General features: G+C 40.1%; 1 protein-coding gene across 5 annotated transcripts in view; it reads left to right on the top strand.

Annotated features, from left to right (window-relative positions):
* Positions 1-15,301, top strand: part of rps6ka5 (ribosomal protein S6 kinase, polypeptide 5) — a 56,097-nt gene extending 40,796 nt beyond the window's left edge. For 3 of the 5 annotated variants that reach the window (XM_015351143.2, XM_069193397.1, XM_069193396.1), the window contains 8 exons: positions 89-214; positions 1,330-1,463; positions 2,777-2,870; positions 5,665-5,835; positions 7,286-7,477; positions 11,764-11,923; positions 13,835-13,998; positions 14,494-15,300. In XM_015351143.2, coding sequence (XP_015206629.2) covers positions 89-214; positions 1,330-1,463; positions 2,777-2,870; positions 5,665-5,835; positions 7,286-7,477; positions 11,764-11,923; positions 13,835-13,998; positions 14,494-14,736 — 1,284 coding nt within the window. In that variant the 3' untranslated portion in view covers positions 14,737-15,300. Of the gene's footprint in view, positions 1-88; positions 215-1,329; positions 1,464-2,776; positions 2,871-5,664; positions 5,836-7,285; positions 7,478-11,763; positions 11,924-13,834; positions 13,999-14,493 lie in introns of all 5 variants that reach the window. The other 2 variants (XM_015351145.2, XM_015351144.2) reach the window with 1 other exon arrangement.
* The last annotated feature ends 1,759 nt before the right edge of the window (positions 15,302-17,060 follow it).

Below are 17,060 nucleotides of genomic sequence, written 5' to 3'. Positions count from 1 at the left end.
GGGTTGGCTTTGTCAGTGACTTTGTCTGAGGATTTGGAATACTTCTGTCAGGTCCACTTGTAGTCTTATGAATGTGTTTGTGTCACAGGGCTACTCCTTCATTGCTCCTTCCATTCTGTTCAAACGCAACGCCGTGATGAATGACCCTCTCCAGTTTCACGGGGGTGCCGAGAGGCCCGGGGCCACAGCTGTGGCGCGCAGTGCCATGATGAAGGTGAGAGAACACAGAGCCCTATCATTGAATAATCCAGCATGTAGTTAACAGGAGGGCGGCTCACTCCTCCTCTGAGTATCAGGCATGACAGCCAGCCATTGGCTGCATAAAAAACATTTGGATGTTTGGTGATGCAGCAAATGCTGATGGGCTGTGATTCTTTACCGCAGCATTTTTTCTGTTTGCTTCTAAAAAGCAGACTAAGGTTTTGGCAAAACAATGCTTTGCAATTGGTGAAATACCCAAATCATCACTGTTTCATGCAACAATATGCTTGCTCAGTCAACAATGTTGCAGTTAATCAAGAAAGAGAAGATACAAACAGGAGTACTGGAATGGCACTACTTTGAGTGACACATTGGTCAGGTGTGGGAGTGGCAGTGAAGTGTAAAGTTTTCTCATACATCTAGTGTCTCACCTGCAGGGTTATTGAAATGGAGGGAGAGGCTCCGTTTCGTGTTTGTTTGGTGAAAGTGGGATCAGGATCGTGTTTGAGGCCTGTTGAAGCGTGTAAACAGACTGATCCATTAATACTTGGTATCAGGATTATAGTTTGTGAGTTTTTTAACTGTAAATACTTAAAAAGTCTATAAAAATGTGGTCTTATTTGGCCACTAAATCTTATAAAACCACATTCTCCTGCCCTCATCTGCTTCTTGCTCAAGAAAATTTAAACCAGGGTTGCCCAACTGCAACAGTCACTGTGCGGCAGGTTTTATGTCTCTTTAGATCTCCTTCTCAAGAACAAGGAAAAGCTTCAACTTGTCTAAGTGAGCACAAAGGGAGTTCAATTAGCTAGGTAAGGGCTCAGGTTGAAGGAAAACCAGAAACCTTCTGACTTGTCCCCTATAATCTAAATTATTGGCCGTTCTCTTATACAAAGACCTTCTCTTGAAAGCTATTTTGTGTCTGTGGGTGACTTCAGTGTTATCCCAAACATGTTCAGTCAGTCAGTGAGCTGCAGACTTACCACAGTGGGAGATATCAATCATTATCATTCGTGGTGACTTCATAGTCAAAGATAATCAAAAACCCGAAACTGTTTTTTGTTTAAGAAGTTGACTTTGAAGGAATAGCCTCCCTCATCTTTCAAATACCCTCTCTCCTGTTTGCAGGACTCCCTGTTTTATATGCACTATGACTTAGACTTGAAAGACAGTCCGCTTGGGGAGGGAAGCTTTTCCATCTGCAGGAAGTGCACCCATAAGAAAACAGGCCAGGATTACGCAGTGAAGATCATCAGCAAAAGGTACCAGCCTATTTTTTCATCCTCTGCCATGGGCAGAGAGCACAATTATGATGCACAGCAGCGATGGACCTGTTTACTGTTAAGTGCAATGAAACATTAAGCATTTGTGTTTTCTCCTCTTCGTTTTCACTTGCGCAAAATTAACCTGCTCTCCTGTGTGAGTGCAATATCATGACACAACTAGGTCTCCCGAATTACCTCTGAGCCCTCTTACCTCTATCAGCTGTACGGTAGCCCTTTGGGTGATGTTTTCAGGATCCTGATGTGTCAGGATTTGCCAAAACATCCATCGCATCGCTCTTTGATCCTTCAAGTTAGCTGATTGCTTCTGTCTGCCATGTCGTATAAATTGTACCAGACTTCTCTGGGGATAACCAGCAGTGGACACGTTCCTTCTTGGGAAGAATCAGGTCCTGTTGCTAAGCTACTGCAAGATAAGCTTTTCCTGATGAGCCACTCTACATGTTAGTGAAGTTTTTTAACTGACTGGCAGATGCAAAAAATGTCTTGATGTAAATGCTGGTGAAAAAAATATGATTTTTTTTCCACTTATCTGCTATTATTACAATTGTTGTGCTACTGATTGTCCAGTCTGTTTAGGGGCTGTTGTAAAGCTTCCGTTAAAGAACTGAACTTTCTGTTGAAGTATTCTTTAAAAAAAGCTTGTTGTTTCAAGGCAAACATCCAGTGATCTCTGTCAGAATACTGTCTTATGGACACTATCCTAGCTCTACACCTGTACTTGCGATAACCTAAATCTAAGACTTTTCATAAAGTTCTCACTTTTACAAGTTTTTGAAGCTCTTTTTGTTCAACAACAACTTGGTGTGCACAAGAGAGGCTATGTGGCTTTGATAGTTCAGAAACCAACTGTTTTAAATAGGAATGATAGTAACTCTAATTTTGAGGATATTGAATCAGTAAAATTCCTCAGATTTTGTGTTCTAGTATTTCTGAAATAGCGCCTCAAAACCGGTCTTGGAGAATCACAGTCCTGTTTTATATATGTCACTTGTAAGCTATTGCTGAATCACGCAAGTGATCTGTTCAATTAAGAGAGCTTTGAACCTTAAGGGTTGAAGAATAAATAGAATTCATAGAATTTTAGTGTTGAAGAACACTAAATGATCTTGACATTTCTTAATTTAACAAAACACCAGTTTAATAATCACAATGGAATTCCTCCTTGTCTCTAATAATGGGCAAGTTAATGGTGACCTACAAAACATACTAGATTGGAGCTTTCCAGTACCAGGGCTTGAGATCCCCTGCTTTAAATGTTGACTTTTTATACTTGTATCTTTTTTTCTTAGAATGGAAGCACAAACTCACAAGGAAATAGCAGCTTTAAAACTCTGTGATGGGCACCCCAACATTGTGAAGGTTTATGACATTTATCACGATCAGGTAATTTTTTAATACAGTTTATGTTTCAACTTTATTGTGAGATGACACTATCACTTTTCTTTTTAGTTTTCAAGACAAAAACAATGGTTTCCTATGGCTTCCTGAGCAACTCCAGTCTCTGCCTTGCTGTTTGTAAATCAGGCATACTGTATTTTGCTTGCCCGCAATCTGAGAGGAACAGGTAGTTGTCAGAGAAAAAAAAGCTTGCTCATTAGCGAGAACTGACTCCATTCCTGCTGGATGCCTCACAAAGCGAGCCAGAATTTCTCCCAGGGCGAATTTCTCTGCAGTTACCTAATTGTATGGTGTCAGCAATTCTTTTTCTCAAATTTAAGTTTTAAACCTGCCTGGAAGAGCAAGGCTCGTGCTCTTTTTCTTAAAATTAGATTTAATTCTACGCAATGTGCTACATGATGGTTCCACTTAATTGAATGGTTTGTAAAGTATTTGGCGATTCTTTTAAGGGCACCCATTGGCCTTTGTTGACCCCCGTCAACATTGTGCAAGGAAAAGTTATTATTGTTTATTGGCTCAGCCATGTTCTGAGGCTATAGAATACAGCCCATACTTAATCAACTCTGACAGAAAACTGCTGCTTTGCTTTCATAAGATTGAACTGGAGCTGACAGCTTTACATGGCAGCACAGCCAATTACTGAGAGAAATATTTAGCAGTGGTCAGGGGAGCTGTTTCGTGGTGCACAGACACGTTTCAAAGGTGTAGACAGCTCAAATCTGTAAAAATATAACTTGATATTTTTGGTAACTTATAGTAGATTTTCACTCAGCCTTTGTCACATTGGCTGATATATAGAGAGAATGTCCCAGTTTTATAATGGGAAGAAAGTCTCCAGCCTAATCCTGCAAGGGAAAGCTGACCAATAGCCAATAAGCATTCTGGCTGAAGACTAGCTGACCTTTGACTTCTTACAAAACAAAACAAAAGTAGTCACTTAACGCCTACAGTACTTGGAAACTGTGCTCCATTATCAGTAAAATTCAGTGCAGCTCTACGAGTGTAGATTGTCAGCTACAATGTATATGAGAGAAAGCGGACAATTCATGAGAGAAAACTCAAGATGTATTTAAAAAACAAGCTTCTTTTCAGAACTACTGTGCACTTTGGATCTGAATTCTCTGACATGGTAGTTTTTACTGGAGTGTAGGGCCAGTCTATGGGGCATTTATTCTTTGTTTCTTGAACGAAATATTATTATTTTGTAATTATTCATACCAATTATGTTAATGTTTTCAGGGAAATAATCAATTTGATTTTACACTATTTGATTTCCATATTAACAAGCTTTTGACTAAATTTACTGTGCTTGCTCTTTAGTAGTCTCTTTACACGTTTTACCTGTGCTCAGACTGTTTGAGACTAGACCCAGAATTTAGGTTCTTGCCAGTCAGTGAACTAGGAGGTCGAACTTTGCATTAAATTAATTAAATTCAATTAAATCAATGTTGTGCAATCTACGATGTTGTATGATTACATATCCAATTGTCTGAGTAGAGAAACATAGAGGCCTCTAGCTGCATTATAATTAGAAAAGGTTGTTTAAGACTGATGTTTTCTATAACACACTCTTGTTAAATATAAAAAATTGTTTACATCAGTGTAGTGGGAAGGCAGCCACTGTGGATAATAAGCAGCTGGCCCCAGAAAGATTATTTCATAAGCTGCCGCTGTTGTATTTGACCACTTCCAGCTTGCTGCATCAGTGGGCTCAATACAGAAATAAGCTGGAAGGGTTCATTTGCATGCATTCATTTCTGTGAGAAAGCAGAGCACCACTTCAGAGCTGATGAGTTTGGCAGGGCTATTACAATCTCAATATCTCCATTCCGCGAGTAGGGAGATCAAAGCATATCTAGCAACTCGGCCTGCCCTCAACATTCTCATGTTTTCTTCTTCTACTCGGGCTAATTAGAGATGTAATAACTCTTAACTTAAAGCTCAGATACAAAGATTGATTTCTTTTTTGGCAAACCAAAAAGAATTCATTATTCCCTGTGATTTATTGCAGACACCAGCTTTTAATTCCAGTTGTAGTAGGTAAATCAGAATACAGATGGAATATACTGAGGCTGTCGTTGCTCATCTGATAATATTGCTTTTTTTACAGTTTCAGAAATGAGAATGCTTTTTTTGCTGAACAGGGCCTATAAAATTGTCTGCTTGGGAAGTGTAGAACTTTGTTTAAATACTGTTGCTGCTTATAGCTTAGCAAGTGATAAATGTTTTACTGTCTTGCATTCGCCCTGACATTTACACTAAAGTTAAATTCTGATGGTTTTAATTTGAGACTTTTTCTTGCACTGTTCATATGCCTTTTTCAAAATATTTATCATTTTCCCTATCTCGAAATCAGTGTTAAGTATGTTTATCACTGTTTCCTTTATGAAGGATCAGTTACATAAGTATGGTTACATTAAGAGGAGAGATTCTAGCCTATTTGGTAGTTAGTAGCTAATTAATCTCATCCAGCTGTTCCTGCAAAGAAACCAGGGTATCAGCTTCAACAGCATGGTTGAATAGCTTGTACCATACTCACAGAACCCTCTGGGTAAAGAAGTCCTCTTGCCCTGCCTCTTCTTGAAAGGTGCCAAGGCATCAGCTTGTACATGGCTGTGTAGCTTGTTCCATACTCCTACCACCCTTTGGGTAAAGAAGTGCCTCCTGTTCTCAGCACGCACTTCCATGTGCTTTCCACTAGTATCCTGTAGTTTGTGTTTCACTACCCATTCTGTTACTAGGTTGTTTTCTGAATCCGTGCCTCATGTTGCCTTCCCAGTTGCACACGTTTATGGTGCTGGAGTTGCTGAAAGGCGGGGAGCTGCTAGAGAGGATCCGGAGGAAACGGCTCTTCAGCGAGACGGAGGCCAGCCGGATCATGCGCAAGCTGGTGTCGGCAGTTAGCCACATGCACGATGTCGGGGTGGTGCACCGGGACTTGAAGCCAGAGGTACAGACAGGCGGCACTCCCATGAGCCATGATCTGCCCACTCAGAACCAAGATGGAGTTTATCCATCCATTCGTGGACAGCATGCCAGTCCTGACACAGATTTGCACACACTCAGAAGCCAGTTAATCTACCAAAATTTCTTTGGCCTGTGGGAGGAAACCAGAGCACCCGGTGGAAAATCACACAAACCAGAGGAGAACATGCAAACTCCACACAGATAGCACCCCAGGTTTGGAATTGTACCCAAAGCCCCAGTGCTGCAAGGCAGCAATGCTAACCACTTTGCTGTGGAAATTAAGCTGTTTGATTTACAAATTACCGTACATGGCAGTCTAAAGACCTGACAGAACAAAGTCATGTTTTCTTGCATTTTGCACTTTTTGTCTGGGAGTTTTTCTTGTTGGAGGGGCCTCACTGTATCCACAATACATAAGCTGTAAATTGTATATATGTTTTTAATCTGTTTGGAAGTATTTCTCATACCCTTTAAATCTATTTAGGCGGTGCATCTGTTCTACATTGGTCATTAAAATACAGCCGTAGTCCAAATCGGCTTCCATCCCTTCAAACAAATTCTAATTATGGCATTTCAGACTGGGGAAGTGAAGGAGTTCTAGTAATGATAGGCTACAAAGTACATTGCTGAATATCTCTAAAAATAACATTTCAGTGTTGTGCTGATCCCTGCTTCGTTAAACTTCAAACTGAGTGCCTGATTTGAATGGAAAAGAGTGTTTGCGTGGTACTTTCTACCAGTTTCCTCTATCAGTAGGATTCTCAATGTAGAATTGAAATCAGTGAGTGCACTTCTCTGAAAGCAGTCTAAGTTTTAATATGAATGTGATGTTAGTGTTGAGGTTAATTTCACACGAAATTGTTTCTCATTCTGAACTGGCGATTGTTGGTGCTGTCCTAAATCTTATTAAGATTATTTCTTATAATATTAACATTATGCAGGTTTTGTACAATAATAATAATGATAAATTGGGTTGCAAAGGAGCTAACTGAGGCATTTTCTTTTCTTTGACTGTGGAGGCTTGTCAGATGTGATATGTGCAAATTTATTTTTACTTTACAGTCAAACAATTGGTACTTGTGATCATGTGATTAATTTGAAGACTAAATAGAATATAGTATAAATGTTATGTTTCAGAAATTCCATGCATAAAATTGGTCATGCAAGTTCAAGAGAGGCACCAAGATGATATTGTTGCCCCAATAATTTTGGAGGGCAGTGAATATTGCTGCTGTTGCACTAGCATGTGTGCATAATTCCTTTTAATTTGAAATGAATAATTGTTAAATTGTTATAGAATAAAGACCTTGCTTGGCACACTACTCAGTCAGAAGCTCTCAGTCCGTCATTCAGTTTTCATGTGTTTTGAATCGGAGTGTCTTGAAAGGTTCTTCAGGATTTCAGGTTTGTCTTTGTTTTGTTGTTTTTTCCAGAATCTGCTGTTCACAGATGAAAGCGACGGCTCTGAAATCAAGATCATAGACTTTGGATTTGCTCGACTGAAGCCACCGGATAATCAGCCGTTAAAGACCCCGTGCTTCACCTTGCATTACGCCGCTCCGGAGGTCCTGAAGTACGACGGATACGATGAGTCCTGTGACCTCTGGAGTCTAGGAGTCATCCTGGTGCGTGGTGTTCGGACTCTCCTCTTCCCCTGTGTATTGTGAAGCCCCTGCCGTCAGATCTGTGGCCTTTCACGGCTGTGGACTCGGGTATTGTGTCATTTCCCCTTTAAATGGAGCACCGGTATTTTTATTCCATCTTTTTCAGAATAATGAGGTGAATCTCTTAAAACATCTTATTGGTTAGTATTTCATTTACCCTTGGAAAGTTTCTGCACTTAACATCAGTGACATTAGAACAAAAAAGTTTTGTCAGCTTTGAAGGCCTTTTTGAGGTTGTATTATCTTCACAAAGATTCAGTTCTCTTAATGTAGGTTTGATGGTTTGTTGCCTATAGGCAGGATTAAGATGATCGTTCCTTCTGATGGTTTTTCTCTTGATGAAAAACCTGACTTTCTCCCAGTTTTTGAATTGAAAACCATTATTCTCAGGAAAGTGCCTGCAACATTGATATTTTCCATATGTGACAAAGCTTGTAGAGGATCTAGGATTTTTCTGTGCTTGCATTGTTATGTGAAGAGTTCAGTTAATTCTTTGTAAAGTGATATTGCTGTCTCCTGAAGAGGACAGTGTTGTAATGCAGTGATTTGATTGTGAGAGACAATTTCTCTGAAGAAATGAGTAAAAAGATGCTTTAAATATACAGAGGTAAGGAAAAGTAGTTTTCTGAGATAAGCCCATTAAATACAAGAACACCAAATAAGCATTTATTATCTTAAATAATGACCAGCATGATTAGATTTAGTTAATTTCTCAGAAATGTGCCCAAAGTCTTTGCAAACAAATTCTAATTAGTTAAACAACAGCAAATCTAAAATTGAAAAGTACAGCAGTGACTTAAATGTCAAAACACAGAGAGCTGTAGTTTTATGAAACAAAATAATATCAAATTCAAATCATTGATAAATTAACTTGTTTGGCAATATGTATTAAAGATGTTTGATTACTGCATGTCTAGTACACTGTTGGAATAGTGTTGCTGTTGAATTCAATTATTTTTAATCTGTTCAGTAATCATTTTACCAACTTTGTGTCCAGAAAAATTTAAATATACCAAAGTCCAAATATCCAGGCATTTCTTTGTGGCGTGAGACAGCCATGCCCTGGAAATCCAGATGTTGAGGCATCGGTTTCATGTCAGTCAATAATATCCAGCTCAAACCTCAAAGAAGCTAAAGGACCTTGTTTTTGCCATCTTTCCAGAAGGTAAACAAAAGTAGCGACCTGATGCCAGAGGCAGCATTGTAAAACAAGATGAAGCAGCTTCTGTTAACTAGCCAGGCCTATTCTGCTCTGCCGCTGCTCCAACTGGTTTTGCAAAGGACTATTTCATATTAAAAAATGTACACGTAACTATAGAAGTGTTACTAGCGTGTTCGCTAGTACCAGCCAGCAACAAAACCCTGCTGTAAAAGAAGTGAAACTACTGTAATTGTTCACCTTGGGTTAAGAAAATGTTTCAAGTTCTCCAATGCAGGGGATGTATTGTAAGAGAGTAAAGGTAAATTAAGGTACTGTATTTGGTTGCTACCAAGTTCCAGTCTTAAGCAGGTTTTGCTTTCATACCATGACTGTAACTGACATTCTTTAGCTCTAGACTGAGAAAAGGGTAGAAAAAAACAAGAGCTTATTGCCTGTGCCTTGCTCTTGTTTGGCCAATATATTATATTGTCATTTCTTGATGGCTGTAAATTAAGAGTTTAAGTCCATATCAGATCCACAGTGGCTTCTTAGGCCAGAGCTCATCCTGATTTCTCTGACATTAAGCAGATGACAGGCCACACGACTCTCCCCTTTCTGGATGGGGCTCCAGTCCATTGGGACATCAGCAATACCGGTCCCCACTTGTACGGCTGGGTAAACTGGAGCAATTGGGGTAAAGTACTTCATCCAGGGGTACTACAGTAAGGATCTGAACCCACAACCTTTCATTCAACATCATTCCCCTCCTTCTGGAAGAGTTGAAAAAGCGCACATTAGGTTCATTGAGGAAGCAAGAATGGCAATAGAGACTATCACAGACATCTTTGACAGTCCACATCAATATGAGATATGGAATTTGTTGCAAAAGTGTCCTTGTGCCCTGTTTTGGTTATACCTGGTCGCTGTGGCCAAGCTGTTGTTACAATGAAAGTGCCTGCATTCAAAGTTAGAATTTCAGGAAGGCATCGCTGATTTAGGTAGTGTCATGTGATGAAAGAAATACAAAGCAGCAAAAACTAAAAACTAGCAAATACCCACAGAAGTAAAGTGTCAGAAACAACTGGTAAGTACTTTTTGCGCTTTGCAGATGTTATCCAAGTGTTCGCTATAAAAATATCGAAGACTGTGTATTTCTGCCCAGCGTGGTTGGGAATTGGATATGGGACTGTGCTGCTGGAAGTGGACTTTGCCTTGAACAGACTTGCCAGCCCAGTTGTAGCTTAAAAAAGGGATTTGCACTAAGTCTGAATAGCTGTCGAAAACAAAGACGTCGAAACAAATCTAGTCTCATCTGCTTAAGAAAATGTCCAACAAAGGTTAATGTCAGCCACTGGCAGATGCTATAGAGAGGTGAAAAGGTGAAGCTATGAAGTTCAGTGTTGAAATATTAGAAATATTTGTATTTCTAACCCCCAGTATAAGAGAGAAACCATCTTGCACAACCAGCACCAGAAGTCCTGGAGGACCTCCTGTGCACTATACATATGATAATGTAATTGACCCATCAGTGATACCTTTGGTGTATCTATGAGAATAAGGTACTATTTGAAGTTGTCTATTTGATCTACTTGACCACTCAAATGCTTAATTGTTGCAATTATCTGATTGATTAAACACAATCCAGAGAAACATGTTACCCTTAAGGAGGGCAGTTTGAGACCATGCTTTTTTTTAGCAGGGTTTATCAGTATAGCTTCCAAATCTGGAGGACTCAGAGAAGCATATGGAGCTTAGAAGAAAAAACTGCTGAAGCAGACTCCTGTAATATTTCTTTGAAATGTATGGTTTTTAAGGCTTATTATTTTAGTTTATTCACTTTTACTTATTTTCTAAACACCTAGTGAAACACTACTAATGCAAATTGGAAAGAGGTGAGAAGTAGTTCATCACTTGACATTGGCATCACTGCTTTTGTGCTGTGTATGCAGTTGTTCCTCTTCCGGATCTTTATGTCTAGGATTGACTGAGAAAAGAAGAGCATGTGCACCATGCATTTTAAAACACTTAAATTATGGAAGAAAAGTGAAATTCCTAGATGAACAAAAAACCCAGAAAGGTTTTGCTACAATTGATCACATGTAATCATTGTGGAAAGAGACAGGAAAGACAGCACCTGTGGTGCTGAGATGCAACTACAGATCAGTGGACTCATTGCAAATCGAGAACACAGACAGCGGGTGACTTATATAGTGCTTTTTTAAAATACGTTGCATTAGTTGTGATACTGCTTTGAAGGAAAGGGGCATTTCTTCTATTTTTGGTTAATAATTATTTTATATATATTGTCTGCTTTATTACTCCTGCTGGAATTCTACACACTGCTGTCAATCCAGTTACAGCTAGGAACAGACAAGGTGTTTGCTGTTCCTACTGTAAATCACAATTTCAGGTGATAGTAGGCAGTTGCACTTTCATTCCTTCATTGGCACAGCTTGTAACTAATCAGCAACAAAGTTTCAGATAATCCTTTAGTTGAACAGTCCATCATCTGAAGCATACACTTGCAGTGATACTCGTGTTACCAAGTAATGTCTGCAGAGCAGATAAAGAAACTAGTAACGGGACGCTGCATCTTTGAAAGAGACAGTGAAAACGTACTTGTGAGAAACATTAATTGATCACAGGTGTTCAGTAACTGGAAATATATGGGCTTATGCAATTTGGAACAGCAGTACTTTCTCTCCAAGCTGTGACAATTAGTGAACTCTCTTGGTCACACTGACTTATTGCTGCTGCCTACTGTATGTCTGAGGTGCGCTAAGTTCTGGCAGAAGTTAAAAAAATCCAGATTTTTGTCCGTGTGTGCCCTGCAATGGACATGATCATCAAGTGAGACAAGTCACAACTGAGTGAATTGAAAGTGAGAATTGTAAACTACACAAAGACCTGTGAGTGTCTAAAACAAACTGCACACTGTTGCTGATGCTTAGCTTTCATGATGAGATCCGTAACAGATCAAATTTAACATGTGCAAACCACCCAGTGGTTGACTTGAAATGTAGACAGGTGCAGGAGCAAGTATTTTGTTTTTATGTGGAAATTTCAGATCTTCACTTTCAGTCATTTCTATGCCTCTTCCCCACAGTACACAATGCTATCAGGACAAGTGCCCTTCCAGTGTCAGGAAAAGACCCTCACTCATACCAGCGCTGAGGAGATCATGCAGAAGATCAAACAGGGTGATTTCTCTTTCGAAGGAGAAGCATGGAAGAATGTCTCCCAGCAGGCCAAGGACTTGATACAAGGTCCAGTATACAACTACAGCACTGTTCTCTGTAACAACACTATTATGCTGACAGTACTCATTTCTGTTGGTAATCTCATCATTTTCTGCATCTTTCATTCTTCTGTATTTGCATAGCGGAGGCCCGTCTTCGGACCTTTATTCCGTGTCTGGTCTGAGTTGTTAGTCTTACTTTAAAACCCTGCACCTTTTACAACTGTTATTTTTTTTTCTAATCAAAGTAACACCAAACAGCTTGAAAGAGATCACTTCCAGGGTGCTGATCTGAAGAGTCTATAAAGGTGCTTTGTTTATTTTTAAAACAAATTGCTGTAATACTTGTTTGTGTGTTTCCCGTGGACATGATTTCAGTATTGTTAAAAAAAATGAAAGTTTGTTAACGGCTAACTCAGCTGTGACAACATCTTAGGTGGGTGCTAGGGCCTGTAAAGTTAAGGCAGACTATCATGCCAGTATACTGTATATCAGTATGTAGCAGCATCTCCCATATGGTTTCACACAGCCTCCGCAAGGAACTTTTCCCATACAAAAGAACTCATGATTCCTCTGATACCACTGAATTTGGAACTGAGAGTATTTTTAGAACCAAGAGCTCCTTTCCAAAAGTCAGAGCACATCTTGAGTGCAATGCTTTGCAGCAGCAGGCAACAAAGCTTTTCATTTCGTGGAATACATTTCCAAGGAGGCAGAGCACTCCTTTTCTCGTCTCTGCAATCTCTTTCTGTGGTAAGGCACTTGGCATTGAGTGGGGGAGCTGCTGTATTACAGCTCAGAAAAGGGCAATGAATTTTTAAAAGGAGTGCAATATCAGAGCTCCTTGCTGTGCTGTGCGCGGGTGCTGGTTACAGCTAACAGTCAAAATGTGTTGGCAACTTTGCATTTGTTTACTTGTTTGAGATTTTGATAGTATTATTTTGTGTAGAAAACCTTTGTTCTTGGCGAAGGCTTTTATTTGCAGTAGGCAGATCTAAAATCTGAAGTTTGCCCCCTCATTTTGGGTGTGCAGTAATTTACAGACTACATTGAAAGTCATTCTTTGGCGTGAACGCATTTTTATTTTTGATTTTGGTCTAATATTGTTACAGGTGCGGGGGGCAAGGGGGTGCAGTGGTTAGCACTCCTGGGGCCCTAGGTTCAATTACAGGGGTGCAATCTGCGTGGCACTGTGTGGGTGCTATCTATGTGGGTTTCCTATCACAGTCAAAAGACATGCTACTACGTTAACTGGCCTCTAGGCCCTGCTGTGTGCATGTGCGTGTTTGTGTCTGTGCCTGTGTGTGCCCTGCGATGGACTGGTGTCCAGTCCAGCATTTGCCCCACGTTGCACACATTGCTTGCTGAGATAGGGTCTGGCTCTCTTTGACCCAGTATTGGCTAAAGAGGTTAGAAAATAGATGGATGAATCTATAAGCCCGGAAGAGAGTTTAAATTGAACTAAACTTTTTTTTTTCCTGAGTACATGTAAAGATATTTTCCTTTTCTCTTTCAGGTCTGTTTTTTTAGTTGTTTTTTTTTTCTCCAGCATTAAGATCTATTTAGAAGTCTAAGGATGACTCTTTACACAAAATGGGCCCACACCTTAGTGAGCACGTGCATCTTAAATTGATTTAAGCATTTAATTTAAGTAAGCAGAACTGGCTAGATATTGTTCAGCTGACTGTGGGTGATTTTTTTAGGGTGTTTTGGGTGGTTTTATGTGCAGAGGGATCATTTTCCAAAAAATGCAATTTGGCACCATGATAGCACTTTTTACTCCATCTTCGGTGTTTCTGGTCTTCTGGTTTCATTATCTGTAACTTTTCAGTTGGTTTGCATTTTAAACTGGGCGACGCCACATCAGTGTTTGTTTCCACTTGCTGATTGTCTTAAAAGTACTCATTATTTTTTTAATGCTTTTTCTTCCCCCCAACAGAGTTGCTTACTGTGGACCCCAACAAAAGAATTAAGATGTCAAGCCTGAGGTATAATGAGTGGCTCCAGGATGGCAGCCAGCTTTCCTCCAATCCTCTCATGACCCCCGACATCCTGGGATCTTCCACTGCTTCAGTGCACACCTACGTCAAAGCCACGTTCCATGTGAGAGCAAGGGCTGCATCTCTTATCTCCTTCCTGTAATCTTTGACTTGCCTTCTCTGAGGCACAGGGTGTACCGAACAAATGAAATGAGCTCATAGCTTCAGTTTTAACAGTTATGTCACAGTAACAGCCTAAAAAAACCTTCCAATTTCATGTTTCCCAGCAGTCCCTGGTTTGGCTCATTTTGGGTCTTTTCAGTCCTTTCTGGAATATCAAAAAACACATTGTGTTACAGTAAGAATGAAATGTCTGTGTTCTAATGTGGCTATTGAGAAAAATTTAGAGCTTTATGTGTGCTAATGTTTTTCTGTGAGTTGACAGAAATGTACTTTGCTGTTTAAGAATCATTACTGGAAAGCTGCATTGTTTTTTAAAGCTCTCACTGTACTGTCTTTAACAAATGTAAAAGTACCTCACTGAAGCGCAGGGTCGATTAGAGACAAGGTGTTTCTGAAGGAGAAAGACCAGCAGTGTTATATCTTGTCCCCTCTACAGGCCTTCAACAAGTGCAAACGGGAGGGCTTCTGCCTACAGAACGTGGACAAGGCCCCCCTGGCGAAGCGGAGGAAGATGAAGAAGACGAGTACCAGCACGGAGACGCGCAGTAGCTCCAGCGAGAGCTCCCACTCCTCTTCCTCGCAGTCACAGGACAAAGCGTCCCCCACGAAGGCCTCGCAGCCCAGCCTTCCCGCCGACAGCAATAACCACCCCGAGGCCATCTTCCATTTCTCAGAGTGAGCACAGCACACCGGCTCGGGCCGCCAGACCTTTCTGCTCCTCGGAGTGAGCACAGCACACTGGTATGGGCCGCCAGACCTAGCGCTCCAGAGCGTGAGCACAACTCAGTGGCATGCTCCCGAGAATGAGCACAGCACACCGCCAGACCTAGCGCGCCTCAGAACTCACTAGCAATAGTCACAAGCGTCCGCCGACCGACAGATCGTTCCATTCACGGTATCGCGACCCAAGGGCTCTGCTGTCGGCTTCTTCCTCTGCCGTAGAAACAGGCTAGGCTCTCCCTTAGCAGTAATCCGATCCGTGCCGACCTCTCGAGAGCCCAGGTAGAAGAAGCCTGTGCTTTTCTAACCCTGCTGCGTTCAGATCAGAGAAGATTATTAGTTTACAGATTTCCAACATGTGTCGCAGTCGCACATACTGTACTACAGTATGTCTGCACTGCTGAGGTTCATACCTTCCATTTCAGCGCCACGATAGGAACTGAAACAAACTGAAATGCGTACAAAGGGAAAAATAAATATTTATATATGTAAATTGAATTTATATATTTTATACAGTTTAATAAAATATATAAGTTGGATATTTTTTGTTATACTTTAAGTGTATCTAAAACAAATTATTTTTTTTTCCCTGTTCTTTTTGGTAGGTTATTGAGACCAACCACTTTTTATCCACCAAAATAATCAGCAATTTTTGTTTTCTTTCATTTTTTAAATACTTTTACATGTATTTTTTTAAACTTGAATCCATTAGATTTAATTATTTTTAATGAAATGTCCTAATATATATATGTCATATATATTTAAATGCATTCTGTTATTTATCTGTTATGTGAATCTGTCGAGTAGTCTGCAAACCTGTACTGTAAATGTGTGTGGGTGTTTTACAGGGATAACGTGTGGGTGTGATCGTGTGTAAAACGTGTTTTCAGTTAATGAACATGTCACCTGACTCAAGTTTCCCTTTAACACATTTTATACAGTTTATGAGTGTCTTGAGTTATTCAGGCAGTGCCGTTTATTTTGGAGTTTTGGGAATTGTTATGATGAATCTGAATGTGTAATCATTTGCTGCTTATTAGAATATAAGCTAAAGTTTTGGAATATTGAAACACTTTTTTTCTGCGTATTTTTTTTTTTAATTTAAAATGCCATCCAGTTTCTTTAAAGTTATATTCACTTGGAACTGCAGTCTAGTTAGAAATGAATCTTTTTTACATTTCACTTGCGAGCTGTCTTTTCCCATTTCTGTCCAGAGTACCCCTGCCTTTTTAGTACCCTGCATCTTCTCCCAAGACCTCCTGAGACAGCCACACAGTCCTCTCTGGGTTTCAGCTCAGGCACACAAACTCTTTCTCAAGATTGTGTTCATCCACCTGAGCCAAACTCTTTTAGTCTGAAGCTCATCTGACATTAACAGTGCACAGCATAGACCAAAGAGTCTGCCTTTGTATCGTATAAGCCCTACCCTACCTTGTATTGGTTGTACTGATTAAAAGTTATATTCTGGTGCCCCAGCTATTGAATGGTTTTCCTTTTACTTAATTCCTTATTGTTGGTCGCCTCACAACACCATCTGGTTAACGTGGCTCTGTGAATCATACCCTTTGTTTCCCTTGACCTTGACAACAATTGCAGGGCTCCGCTGTTCCACACTCATTCGTTCCCTCCCTGTGCCTCTCGAGCACTGCACTTCCTTTGTGGTTCTGTTCATGCTTAGTATTCATCGTTCGGAGGTGGGATTTCAGCTTTTCTTTCATATTTCCCTTGGCTCCATCTTTCCCTGCCTGGACAAAGTTGCGGCCTTTTGTGTCATCTCGCTGTGTGAAGAAAAAGACAAATAGCTCTGAAACACTTTTCAGACTTTTTGACCGTACCTACTGTACATATCAATTAAACAGTGTTTTTTGAGGAGATGTACAGCAAGGTTTATGTCTGGATTGAGATACATGGTTTGTGCACAGTTGATTTTATAGGACAACCATGTATAAATTGTTTATAATTTGCTTAAACATAATAAGCAGCATTTGTTAGGCATATTCAGATTCTGCATAGAGATTTCAAAAGAAAAGGAGGAGGGCACTAATAACATTAACAGCCAAATTACTGAATTTAGGACTACTACTTCAAATGAAGAAGGTGCTTTTATTAAGTAATTGTTTCCTTTCCTAAAGTTATGGAAAGGGGAAGTTCTATTATCTCACTTTCCAAGGTCTTCTTGTATTTCTCCATTTGCATGTACAGTTGTTGTTGTAATCAGTGATGCTTAACAGGACAGACTTTTCTGGGATAATCAGAATCAATTCTGATGGAGAAAAGCTCCTG

This window comes from Lepisosteus oculatus, chromosome 8 (genome assembly GCF_040954835.1).
Source record: "Lepisosteus oculatus isolate fLepOcu1 chromosome 8, fLepOcu1.hap2, whole genome shotgun sequence".
In the NCBI taxonomy this organism is placed as follows: Eukaryota; Metazoa; Chordata; class Actinopteri; order Semionotiformes; family Lepisosteidae; genus Lepisosteus; species Lepisosteus oculatus.
The sequence above is the reverse complement of the archived record's forward strand: the minus strand, read 5'-3'. Positions and strand labels throughout refer to the sequence as shown.